This window comes from Mobula hypostoma, chromosome 1, assembly GCF_963921235.1.
Source record: "Mobula hypostoma chromosome 1, sMobHyp1.1, whole genome shotgun sequence".
Taxonomy (NCBI): domain Eukaryota; kingdom Metazoa; phylum Chordata; class Chondrichthyes; order Myliobatiformes; family Myliobatidae; genus Mobula; species Mobula hypostoma.
Genome location: NC_086097.1, coordinates 170,840,186 through 170,853,423, shown reverse-complemented (window position 1 = coordinate 170,853,423; position 13,238 = coordinate 170,840,186). Strand labels below are relative to the sequence as shown.

At 46.9% G+C, this 13,238-nt stretch overlaps 1 protein-coding gene across 2 annotated transcripts in view; it reads right to left on the bottom strand.

Moving 5' to 3' along the window:
• LOC134342600 (cadherin-7-like) overlaps positions 1-13,238 on the bottom strand; it is a 232,820-nt gene that overhangs the window by 93,373 nt on the left and 126,209 nt on the right. For both annotated transcript variants that reach the window (XM_063040931.1, XM_063040923.1), the window contains one exon: positions 8,396-8,563. In XM_063040931.1, the coding sequence (XP_062897001.1) occupies positions 8,396-8,563 (168 nt within the window). The remainder of the gene's footprint in view (positions 1-8,395; positions 8,564-13,238) is intronic.

Here is a 13,238-nt window from a genome sequence, read left to right as displayed (position 1 = left end):
AGCGGTCTCCCAGTCTGCATCGGGTCTCGCCAATATATAAAAGGCCACATCGGGAGCACCGGACGCAGTATATCACCCCAGCCGACTCACAGGTGAAGTGTTGCCTCACTTGGAAGGACTGTTTGGGGCACTGAATGGTGGTAAGGGAGGAAGTGTAAGGGCATGTGTAGCACTTGTTCCGCTTACACGGATAAGTGCCAGGAGGGAGATCAGTGGGGAGGGATGGGGGGCACGAATGGACAAGGGAGTTGCGTAGGAAGCCATCCCTGCGGAATGCAGAGAGGGGGGGAGGGAAAGATGTGCTTAGTGGTGGGATCCCGTTGGAGGTGGCGGAAGTTACGGAGAATAATATGTTGGACCCGGAGGCTGGTGGGGTGGTAGGTGAGGACCAGGGGAACCCTATTCCTAGTGGGGTGGCGGGAGGATGGAGTGAGAGCAGATGTACGTGAAATGGGGGAGAAACGTGTAAGCGGAACAAGTGCTACACATGCCCTTACACTTACTCCCTTACCACCATTCAGGGCCCCAAACAGTCCTTCCAGGTGAGGCGACACTTCACCTGCGAGTCGGCTGGGGTGATATACTGCGTCCGGTGTTCCCGATGTGGCCTTTTATATATTGGCGAGACCCGACGCAGACTGGGAGACCGCTTTGCTAAACATCTACGCTCTGTCCGCCAGAGAAAGCAGGATATCCCAGTGGCCACACATTTTAATTCCACATCCCATTCCCATTCTGACATGTCTATCCACGGCCTCCTCTACTGTAAAGATGAAGCCACACTCAGGTTGGAGGAACAACACCTTATATTCCGTCTGGGTAGCCTCCAACCTGAGGGCATGAACATCGACTTCTCTAACTTCCGCTAATGCCCCACCTCCCCCTCGTACCCCATCTGTTACTTATTTTTATACACACATTCATTCTCTCATTCTCCTTTTTCTCCCTCTGTCCCTCTGAATATACCTCTTGCCCATCCTTTGGGTCCCCCCCCACCACCTCCTTGTCTTTCTTCCCGGACCTCCTGTCCCATGATTCTCTCGTATCCCTTTTGCCTATCACCTGTCCAGCTCTTGGCTCCATCCCTCCCCCTCCTGTCTTCTCCTATCATTTTGGATCTCCCCCTTCCCCTCCTACTTTCAAATCCCTTACTCACTCTTCCTTCAGTTAGTCCTGACGAAGGGTCTCGGCCTGAAACATCGACTGCACCTCTTGCTAGAGATGTTGCCTGGCCTGCTGCATTCACCAGCAACTTTTATGTGTGTTGCTTGAATTTCCAGCATCTGCAGAATTCCTGTTGTTTGCTGTATTGTGCACGGACCAGTTGGGCTGAAGGGCCTGCTTTCCATAATGTATAACTCTATGACACCAACCTTAGCCTGCCCATCACTGGCTTACTGATCTTAGGCTCCTCTTTTCTAACTGTTTCCCCATAAACCCTTCATTCCCATATATTTTAAAAATGTGTCAGAGCCTCAAAGGCATTCAAAGTTCTCAATAAATCCATAGAATGAATGAAAAGGCACCCATTGCAACAGACAAATAACAAAAGGCAACAAATGGTGCAAATACAAAACGAACAAACAAATAAATATATATATGTGTGTGTATGTGTGTGTGTGTGTATATATATATATATATGCAGTAAATATTGAGAACATGAGATGAAGAGCTCTTGAAAGTGAATCCATCCATCCAAAGTGAACTGTTCAGTGATGGTTGAGTGAAGTTACACCCTCTGGTTCTAAAGACTGATGATTGGGGGGTAATAACTGTTCCTGAGCCTAATAGTGTGGATCCTGAGGGTTCTGTACCTACTTCCAGATGGCAGCAGCAAGAAGAGAGCATGGGCTATATGGTGGGAGTCCACTAGCTCACTTTTTTTAGTACACAGTATTTCTGTTTTTGCACATTTTTAAAAATCTATTCAATATACATAATAGATTTACTTGTTTATTTATTATTATGTTTTATTTTATTTATTATTTTTTTTCTCTCTCTCTGCAATATTATGAATTACATTGAACTGCTGCTGCTATGTTAACAAACGTCACCTTACATGCCGGTGATAATAAACCTGATTCTGATTCTGATGATGCAACCAGTCAGAATACTCTCCACTACACATCTATACAAGTTTGCCAAACATTTAGATGTCATGTCGAATCTTTGCAAACTTCTTAAGAAGTAGAGGTGTGGCCATGATTTCTTCAAAGGTGCACTTACGTGCTGGGCTCAGGACAGATCCTCTGAAATGATAACATCAAGAAACTTAGAGTTGCTGACCCTCTCCTCCTCGCATCCTGAAATGATTTGATTTGGCCTATGCCAGTAGTGTCATCAGCAAACTGAAGTGTGGCATTGTGGCTGTGCTTAGCCTCATAGTCATAAGAGTAAAGTGGATAAAGCAAAAGAGCAGGGTGATTCACTCTCCACAATTCTCCTTTCTGAAAACTCGCAACCCACTTTGGAAAGTTCAAGTTCAAGCTTATTGTCATTTCAACCATATATGTACTCCACAAAATGAAACAACATTCCTCCAGACTAAGGTGCACAACACAGTATATACTGTATAGCTCCGACACAACACATTAAGTAATATTATCACTAATAAATTAACAAATAATAAGGTTCATTTATGACACAAATTAAAAAAGAAATAGTATAACACTAATTTAAAAACGAAACATGAGAAATTCTACAGATGCTGGAAATTCAAGCAACAAACATTAAAGTTGCTGGTGAACGCAGCAGGCCAGACAGCATCTCTAGGAAGAGGTACAGTCCACGTTTCGGGCCGAGACCCTTCGTCAGGACTAACTGAAGAAAGAGCTAGTAAGAGATTTGAAAGTGGGAGGGGCGGAGATCCAAAATGATAGGAGAAGATGGGGGGGGGAAGGGATGGAGCCAAGAGCTGGACAGGTGATTGGCAAAAGGAATATGAGAGGATCATGGGACAGGAGGCCCAGGGAGAAGGAAAGGGGGAAGGAGGGGAAACCCGCCAATAAGTAGGGTGCTGTTGTAGTCTGGCGTACTGACCTCTACCTTGCCTAGGCACAGCGACAACTCGCAGGTACCTCCTTTTATTTACCCCTCGATCGTGACCCCACTAAGGAACACCAGGCCATTATCTCCCACACCATCACCGACTTTATCCGCTCAGGGGATCTCCCATCCACTGCTACCAACCTTATAGTTCCCACACCTCGCACTTCCCGTTTCTACCCCCTACCCAAGATCCACAAACCTGCCTGTCCTGGCAGACCGATTGTCTCAGCTTGCTCCTGCCCCACCGAACTCGTTTCTGTATACATCGACACGGATTTATCCCCCCTTGTTCAATCTCTTCCTACCTATGTTCGTGACACTTCTCACGCTCTTAAACTTTTCGATGATTTTAAGTTCCCTGGCCCCCACCGCTTTATTTTCACCATGGATGTCCAGTCCTTATATACTTCCATCCCCCATCAGGAAGGTCTCAAAGCTCTCCACTTCTTTTTGGATTCCAGACCTAATCAGTTCCCCTCTACCACCACTCTGCTCCGTCTAGCGGAATTAGTCCTTACTCTTAATAATTTCTCCTTTGGCTCCTCCCACTTACTCCAAACTAAAGGTGTAGCTATGGGCACCCGTGTGGGTCCTAGCTATGCCTGTCTTTTTGTTGGCTTTGTGGAACAATCTATGTTCCAAACCTATCCTGGTATCTGTCCCCCACTTTTCCTTCGCTACATCGACGACTGCATTAGTGCTGCTTCCTGCACGCATGCTGAGCTCGTTGACTTCAACAACTTTGCCTCCAACTTTCACCCTGCCCTCAAGTTTACCTGGTCCATTTCCGACACCTTCCTCCCCTTTCTAGATCTTTCTGTCTCTGTCTCTGGAGACAGCTTATCTACTTTTGTCTACTATAAGCCTACTGACTCTCACAGCTATCTGGACTATTCCTCTTCTCACCCTGTCTCTTACAAAAATGCCATCCCCTTCTCCAATTCCTCCGTCTCTGCCGCATCTGCTCTCAGGATGAGGCTTTTCATTCCAGGACGAGGGAGATGTCCTCCTTTTTTAAAGAAAGGGGCTTCCCTTCCTCCACCATCAACTCTGCTCTCAAACGCATCTCCCCTATTTCACGCACATCTTGCTCTCACTCCATCCTCCCATCACCCCACCAGGAATAGGGTTCTTCTGGTCCTCACCTACCACCCCACCAGCCTCCGGGTCCAACATATTATTCTCCGTAACTTGCGCCACCTCCAACGGGATCCCACCGCTAAGCACATCCTTCCCTCCCCCCCCCCGCTTTCCGCAGGGATCGCTCCCTACGCGACTCTCTTGTCCATTCGTCCCCCCCATCCCTCCTCACTGATCTCCCTCCCGGCACTTACCCTTGTAAGCGGAACAAGTGCTACACATGCCCTTACACTTCCTCCCTTACCACCATTCAGGCCCCAGACAGTCCTTCCAGGTGAGGCGACACTTCACCTGTGAGTCGGCTGGGGTGATATACTGCGTCCAGTGCTCCCAATGTGGCCTTCTATATATTGGCAAGATCCGACGCAGGCTGGGAGACCGCTTTGTTGAACACCAACGCTCTGTCCGCCAGAGAAAGCAGGATCTCCCAGTGGCCACACATTTTAATTCCACATCCCATTCCCATTCTGATAGGTCTATCAGAATGGCCTCCTCTACTGTAAAGATGAAGCCACACTCAGGTTGGAGGAACAACACCTTATGTTCCGTCTGGGTAGCCTCCAACCTGATGGCATGAACATTGACTTCACTAACAACCGCTAATGCCCCACCTCCCCCTCGTACCCCATCCGTTATTTATTTATATACACACATTCTTTCTCTCACTCTCCTTTTTCTCCCTCTGTCCCTCTGAATATACCCCTTTCCTTCTCCCTGGGCCTCCTCTCCCATGATCCTCTTGTATCCCCTTTTGCCTATCACCTGTCCAGCTCTTGGCTCCATCCCTCCCCCTCCTGTCTTCTCCTATCATTTTGGATCTCCCCCTCCCCCTCCCACTTTCAAATCTCTTACAGCTCTTCCTTCAGTTAGTCCTGATGAAGGGTCTCAGCCCGAAACATCGACTGCACCTCTTCCTAGAGATGCTGCCTGGCCTGTTGCGTTCACCAGCAACTTTGATGTAGTATACTACTAATGGTGCTTTGTATCTGGTGAGACCTGGGTGGTGACAGGGAGTCCTGTAGTCTCATATCCTGGGGGATGAAGCTGTTTTCCGTCCTAACAGTCTTTGTCCTAATGCTATTGTACCTCCTTCTAAAGGTAGGCGGTCAGAAAGATTGTTGTACTGATGGGAGGACTATTGAAAATGTTAAGGACCCTGGATACACAGTGCTCCTGGTAAATATCTTGGATAATCATCCAGCGGTCCAGCAATGGTCAAGTGCCTTACAATTCCTGTACCAGTGATGCATCTAGTCAGAACTCTTTCAATGATGCTCCTGGAAAAATCAGTTAGAATGGGGGTGAGGGAGCTTTGCTCACTCCAATTTTCTGAAGGGCTAAAGATGAGCTGTGCTTTCCTGACCATATAGGTGGTGTTGAGGGACCAGGTGAGATTGTCCACTATGTACACTCTCAGAAACTTAGTGTTCCTAGCTCTCTCCATGTACGAGCTGCGTGAGTGCAGTGAGGAGGGGTCAGCCGACACCTTTCTGAAGTCCACAATCACCTCTTTCCTCTTGTCCATGTTGAGACTTAAGTTGTGTTCGCATCATTCTAACAACCACTCTATCTCCTCTCTGTATGCTGTCTCATTGTCGTTGTTGATTAGGCCAACCATTGTGTGTCATCATTGAATTTGAACTGAATCTAGCTGTCCAGTGATGTGTCAACAATGCGAACAGCAGCACAGCAGGCAGAGCATGCAGCCCTTGGGGCACATGCTCAGAGTGATGGAGCTAGAGATGTCGTTGCCAGCACGGACTGACTGTGGTCTTTCTGTCAAGTAGCCTGAGATCCAGTTACAGAGAAAGGTGCTGAGACAATGAGAACAGTTTGCCCACCAGCTCCTAGGAGATGATCAAATTAAATGCCAAGCAGAAGCTAATAAACAACATCCTAGCAGATGAGGCACCATTGTTTATGCGGGGACAGAAAAGAGTGAGAGTAGACGCTATAGCATCAATAGTGGGCCAATCTGAGCGACAAATGAAATGGAAAGACTACAATGTAGCAGGAAGATGTCACTTGTAATTTGTCTTAAATTGTTAATCCTGTATTCTGAACTGGTGATTCTGAATTCCTCCACTTTTACCTCTGTGTCTGCATTAAAGCTTTAGCTTCTTATAATTTTTGATCTGAACGACTTACTACGTTTTTCTCTCTCCACTGATGCCACCTGGCCAGTTGAGTGTTTCCAATGTTTTCTTCTTTGGCTGGGTTAGAACATAAAATATGGAAACTAGAACTGTACAGCATAGAAATGGCTCACCATGTCTGTGCTGACGGTGAAACCAAATGAAATGAAACCTATCTGCCTGCACAGGGTCCATATCCCTGCATTCACTGCATTTTCATGTATCTGTCTAAAAGCCTCTTAAACACCACTATCATGTCTGCTTTCACCAGTATCCCTGACAGTGCATTCCAGGTACTCACCACTCTCTATATCAAAAAAAACCTTACCCCACACATCTTTAAATTTTCCACCTCAAGGCAAGGTCATCTAGTATCTAACATTTCTACCCCAGAGAAAAGTCTCTGCCTTTCTATCTTTCTCATTATATCTCTGATAAACTTATAATCGTCTATGAGATTTATCTACCCTTCGCCTCCAATGCTCCAAAGAAAGCAAGCTAAGTTTATCCAACCTCCCATCAAAGCTAAGGATAGTATTCCACAACTTCCCTCCTCCATCTTTTCTTCTAACACCGTCTTTAATCATCTTCAGTTGTTAAGGACCGATTTGCTTCATCTGTGCAATATTGTTCTCAAATCACATTCTACGTATTTTGATTAGATGTTTGGAGCAGCTCATCATCATCTGTTAAATTAAAAAGTAACATTCTTACAGCCATAAAGTTGGCACAAGGCATATCAAGGAGATATGCAATCCAATTATTAATATAGAAAATCTTAGTGTTATCTTATGTTGTGCAAATCTGCAGCATTTGCAGAACTATTTCTTATCTTACTCGTGGTCAATGTCTGTGAGGAATTCCTGCTACCAGTGTCAATTGGTAACATTCATCAGTTTGCATGTTGGTTTAAAATCCCACTCTGAAGATTTAAACACAAAAACCCAGGCTGACACTCTAGCCCAGGAGTATAGGAGTGCTGCATTGTAATGAAATAATATAAATAATATTCACCACTGAATGAGCTGGCTCCTGACCTACTAGCTTCAGTGAAGCCCGGATATGCAGTAGGTTAGAATGTGGAAAAGGTGATTGTCTTTCAACAGCTATGGGGCAATGTAATCTCATGCACACTGTAAGATGCTATTTGTTAAACCTGGCTGAGCAGTAAATCTGATTAACTCATAAAAACTGAACACAATTATTTCTATTGGTTACTTAGCAGTTTACAAACAGAGGATCTATTGAACACATTCACCAAAACGTCATCACCTTCCACAATCACAATCTCTACATAAAAGAATGAGGAGAAGGAGTTGACTGTATAGCCCCTCCAGCCATAAAATGGAGCAACATCTGCTGAAAGAGTTCAGTGAGACATGCAGCAACTGTGGGAGGAAAGGAATGTTGACATTTCCTATTGAATCCCTACTTCGGGGCTGAGAGTGGAGAGAGGAGGTGGCCAGAATAAAGAGGGGATAGTAAGTGGTGAGACCGGAGACAGGCAAAGTCCTCCCCACCATTGAACACATTTACTTGGAGCGCCTCCACAAGAAAGAAGCATCCATTATCAAAGACTTCCAACATCCAGGCCATGCTCTCTTCTCTCCACTACCATCAGGTGGGTGATCCAGAAGCTTTAGCTCCCACACCACCAGGTTCAGGAACAGTTAATACCCTACAAACACCAGGCTCCTGAACTGGCTGTCCATTTCCCTCCACAGATGCTGCCTAATGCTCTGACTTCCATCATTCCTTTGTGTGTTGGTACAGAAGTAGATCTCTTCCCATTGTGGCCAGCACTCTCACACAGGTTTAATGCGTAGACCTTATCCCATCATTGGTGCAACAGCTCAATACAAACTTTGCTTAAAATTTTTAAGCTACTATTTGCAAATTTCAGATGAATTACACATTAGAAAAGTTAATCTGAGCATAACCTCCACTGCAACATATTAATGGTTAATAATTAAAATATGAAAGAAATTTTCCCTTCACTGACCAACCAAGTAAAATATCATGATGCGGTTCTGGGTGAGTAATCATCTGTAAAGGGCTAGATGTTTGCTTACTACGAGAGAAGCGTGGTGGGTTGTCATTGACATCACTGAGAGTAACAGTGATTGATGTTGTTCCGGACAAGCCTCCCATCTGTCCAACCATATCTTTCGCCTGGATAACCAGCAGGTAGCGATCCTTGGCCTCTCTGTCCATGTTGGGGAGAGCTGTTCTGATGATTCCTGAAAGACAGAGCCAGAAAGATCAATGATAGTTCTCCATATGTCTCAAACAAACTGAAATTAATTTCAGTGTGTGTTGGTTCTCTCTGGGGGTAAACTATACACAATCACGATCAAAAAAAAACCCAAATTTTACTGCAAACAACAGGAATTCTGCAGATGCTGGAAATTCAAGCAACACACATAAAAGTTGCTGGTGAACGCAGCAGGCCAGGCAGCATCTCTAGCAAGAGGTGCAGTCGACGTTTCAGGCCGAGACCCTTCGTCAGGACTAACTGAAGGAAGAGTGAGTAAGGGATTTGAAAGTTGGAGGGGGAGGGGGAGATCCAAAATGATAGGAGAAGACAGGAGGGGGAGGGATAGAGCTGAGAGCTGGACAGGTGATAGGCAAAAGGGGATACGAGAGGATCATGGGACAGGAGGTCCGGGAAGAAAGACAAGGGGGGGGGGGACCCAGAGGATGGGCAAGAGGTATATTCAGAGGGACAGAGGGAGAAAAAGGAGAGTGAGAGAAAGAATGTGTGCATAAAAATAAGTAACAGATGGGGTACGAGGGGGAGGTGGAGCCTTAGCGGAAGTTAGAGAAGTCGATGTTCATGCCATCAGGTTGGAGGCTACCCAGACGGAATATAAGGTGTTGTTCCTCCAACCTGAGTGTGGCTTCATCTTTACAGTAGAGGAAGCCGTGGATAGACATATCAGAATGAGAATGGGATGTGGAATTAAAATGTGTGGCCACTGGGAGATCCTGCTTTCTCTGGCGGACAGAGCGTAGATGTTCAGCAAAGCGGTCTCCCAGTCTGCGTCGGGTCTCACCAATATATAAAAGGCCACATCGGGAGCACCGGATGCAGTATATCACCCCAGTCGACTCACAGGTGAAGTGTTGCCTCACCTGGAAGGACTGTTTGGGGCCCTGAATGGTGGTAAGGGAGGAAGTGTAAGGGCATGTGTAGCACTTGTTCCGCTTACACGGATAAGTGCCAGGAGGGAGATCAGTGGGGAGGGATGGGGGGGGGACGAATGGACAAGGGAGTTGTGTAGGGAGCGATCCCTGCGGAATGCAGAGAGAGGGGGGGAGGGAAAGATGTGCTTAGTGGTGGGATCCCGTTGGAGGTGGTGGAAGTTACAGAGAATAATATGTTGGACCCGGAGGCTGGTGGGGTGGTAGGTGAGGACCAGGGGAACCCTATTCCTAGTGGGGTGGTGGGAGGATGGAGTGAGAGCAGATGTACGTGAAATGGGGGAGACGCGTTTAAGAGCAGAGTTGATAGTGGAGGAAGGGAAGCCCCTTTCTTTAAAAAAGGAAGACATCTCCCTCATCCTAGAAAGAAAAGCCTCATCCTGAGAGTAGATGCGGCGGAGACGGAGGAATTGCGAGAAGGGGATGGCGTTTTTGCAAGAGACAGGGTGAGAAGAGGAATAGTCCAGATAGCTGTGAGAGTCAGTAGGCTGATAGTAGACATCAGTGGATAAGTTGTCTCCAGAGACAGAGACAGAAAGATCTAGAAAGGGGAGGGAGGTGTCGGAAATGGACCAGGTAAACTTGAGGGCAGGGTGAAAGTTGGAGGCAAAGTTATTGAAGTCAACGAGCTCAGCATGCATGCAGGAAGCAGCACCAATGCAGTCGTCGATGTAGCGAAGGAAAAGTGGGGGACAGATACCAGAATAGGCATGGAACATAGATTGTTCCACAAACCCAACAAAAAGGCAGGCATAGCTAGGACCCATACGGGTGCCCATAGCTACACCTTTAGTTTGGAGGAAGTGGGAGGAGCAAAAGGAGAAATTATTAAGAGTAAGGACTAATTCCGCTAGACGGAGCAGAGTGGTGGTAGAGGGGAACTGATTAGGTCTGGAATCCAAAAAGAAGCGTAGAGCTTTGAGACCTTCCTGATGGGGGATGGAAGTATATAAGGACTGGACGTTCATGGTGAAAATAAAGCGGCAGGGGCCAGGGAACTTAAAATCATCGAAAAGTTTAAGAGCGTGAGAAGTGTCGCGAACATAGGTCGGAAGGGATTGAACAAGGGGTGATAAAACCATGTCTAGGTATGCAGAAATGAGTTCGGTGGGGCAGGAGCAAGCTGAGACAATCGGTCTGCCAGGACAGGCAGGTTTGTGGATCTTGGGTAGGAGGTAGAAACGGGACGTGCGGGGTGTGGGAACTATAAGGTTGGTAGCAGTGGATGGGAGATCCCCTGAGTGGATAAAGTCGGTGATGGTGTGGGAGACAATGGCCTGGTGCTCCTTAGTGGGGTCACAATCGAGGGGTAAATAAGAGGAGGTATCCGCGAGTTGTCGCTGTGCCTCGGCAAGGTAGAGGTCAGTACACCAGACTACAACAGCACCTCCCTTATCGGCGGGTTTAATAATAAGGTTAGGATTAGTGTGGAGGGAATGGAGAGCAGAGCATTCCGAAGGAGTGAGGTTGGAATGGGGACAAGGTGCGGTGAAGTTGAGACGGTTGATGTCCCGTCGGCAGTTAGCAATAAAAAGATCCAGAGCAGGCAGAAGACCAGAGCGGGGTGTCCATGAAGAAGAGGAGGGTTGAAGACGGGAGAAGGGGTCATCGGTGGGGGTGGAAGAGTCCTTGCCGAAGAAGTAGGCTCGGAGACGGAGACGGCGGAAGAAAAGTTCCGCATCATGGCGAACACGGAACTCGCTGAGGTGTGGGCAAAGGGGGGACAAAGGTGAGGCCCTTACTGAGAACAGAGTGTTCTGCCTTTGACAGTTGAAGGTCGGAGGGGATGGTAAAGACCTGGCACGGATGAGAGCTGGGATCAGAGGGGGGAGGGGTGTGGCTGGGTGGGCTTCCCTTCCTCCACTATCAACTCTGCTCTTAAATGCATCTCCCCCATTTCACGTACATCTGCTCTCACTCCATCCTCCCGCCACCCCACTAGGAATAGGGTTCCCCTGGTCCTCACCTACCACCCCACCAGCCTCTGGGTCCAACATATTATTCTCCATAACTTCCGCCACCTCCAACGGGATCCCACCACTAAGCACATCTTTCCCTCCCCCCATCTCTCTGCATTCTGCAGGGATCGCTCCCTACACAACTCCCTTGTCCATTCGTCCCCCCCATCCCTCCCCACTGATCTCCCTCCTGGCACTTATCCGTGTAAGCGGAACAAGTGCTACACATGCCCTTACACTTCCTCCCTAACCACCATTCTGGGCCCCAAACAGTCCTTCCAGGTGAGGCAACACTTCACCTGTGAGTCGACTGGGGTGACATACTGCGTCCGGTGCTCCCGATGTGGCCTTTTATATATTGGCGAGACCCGACGCAGACTGGGAGACCGCTTTGCTGAACATCTACGCTCTGTCCGCCAGAGAAAGCAGGATCTCCCAGTGGCCACACATTTTAATTCCACATCCCATTCCCATTCTGACATGTCTATCCACGGCTTCCTCTACTGTAAAGATGAAGCCACACTCAGGTTGGAGGAACAACACCTTATATTCCGTCTGGGTAGCCTGCAACCTGATGGCATGAACATCGACTTCTCTAACTTCCGCTAAGGCTATACCTCCCCCTCGTACCCCATCTGTTACTTGTTTTTATGCACACATTCTTTCTCTCACGCCCCTTTTTCTCCCTCTGTCCCTCTGAATATACCTCTTGCCCATCCTCTGGGTCCCCCGCCCCCCCCTTGTCTTTCTTCCCAGACCTCCTGTCCCATGATCCTCTCGTATCCCCTTTTGCCTATCACCTGTCCAGCTCTTGGCTCTATCCCTCCCCCTCCTGTCTTCTCCTATCATTTTGCATCTCCCCCTCCCCCTCCAGCTTTCAAATCCCTTACTCACTCTTCCTTCAGTTAGTCCTGACGAAGGGTCTCGGCCTGAAACGTCGACTGCACCTCTTCCTACAGATGCTGCCTGGCCTGCTGCGTTCACCAGCAACTTTGATGTGTGTTACCCAAATTTTACTGATTGTTTGAAGTTGTCAATCATGTTTATGTAATATTTTATGGAATCATAAATTCAAGAAATCTACTCAGCCTATATGCTTCTACTAGATAAAAAGCAATTCAAATAGTTCCCTGTTCTTTCTCCACGACTCTGTGCTGTGTAAAAGTCTTAAGGAACCTTAGATATTTTATATGGTATGGCCTCCATAGAGCCCCGATCTCAACATCATTAAGGCTGTCTGGGAATACCTGGTGAGACAAACACAAACAAGACAGCTAAAGTCTGCAGAAGAACTTTGGCAAGTTCTCAAAGATGCTTCAAACCACCTACCAGCCGATTTTCTAATAAAACTGGACGACAGTATACCTAAGAGAACTGATGGTTTTGAAGGCAAAGGGTGATCACTCCAAATATTGATTTGATTTAGTTCTTTACAATTTACTGCTCTTTACAGTATTTTTTTCATATTTAGAAACTTTACAATTTATTATTTTTGAAAGCATCTTCCCTTTGCAGATTGTTTTACATATGCCTAAGACTTTTGCACAGTACTGTAGTTATCCAATTTCCTTTCGAATATTTCTATGAAATTTTCTTTTCAGATCACAACAATATACCATGTTAAAAGGGATTTCATTTTGTCTGCTTCTAACTGTCTTAATCCTCTAATAAAATAGAAAATGTTGGAAACACACCGTACAATCTAAGGACAGAGACAGGGAGTAAGGCTCAATGACTACTTAGTGCTTTCTGA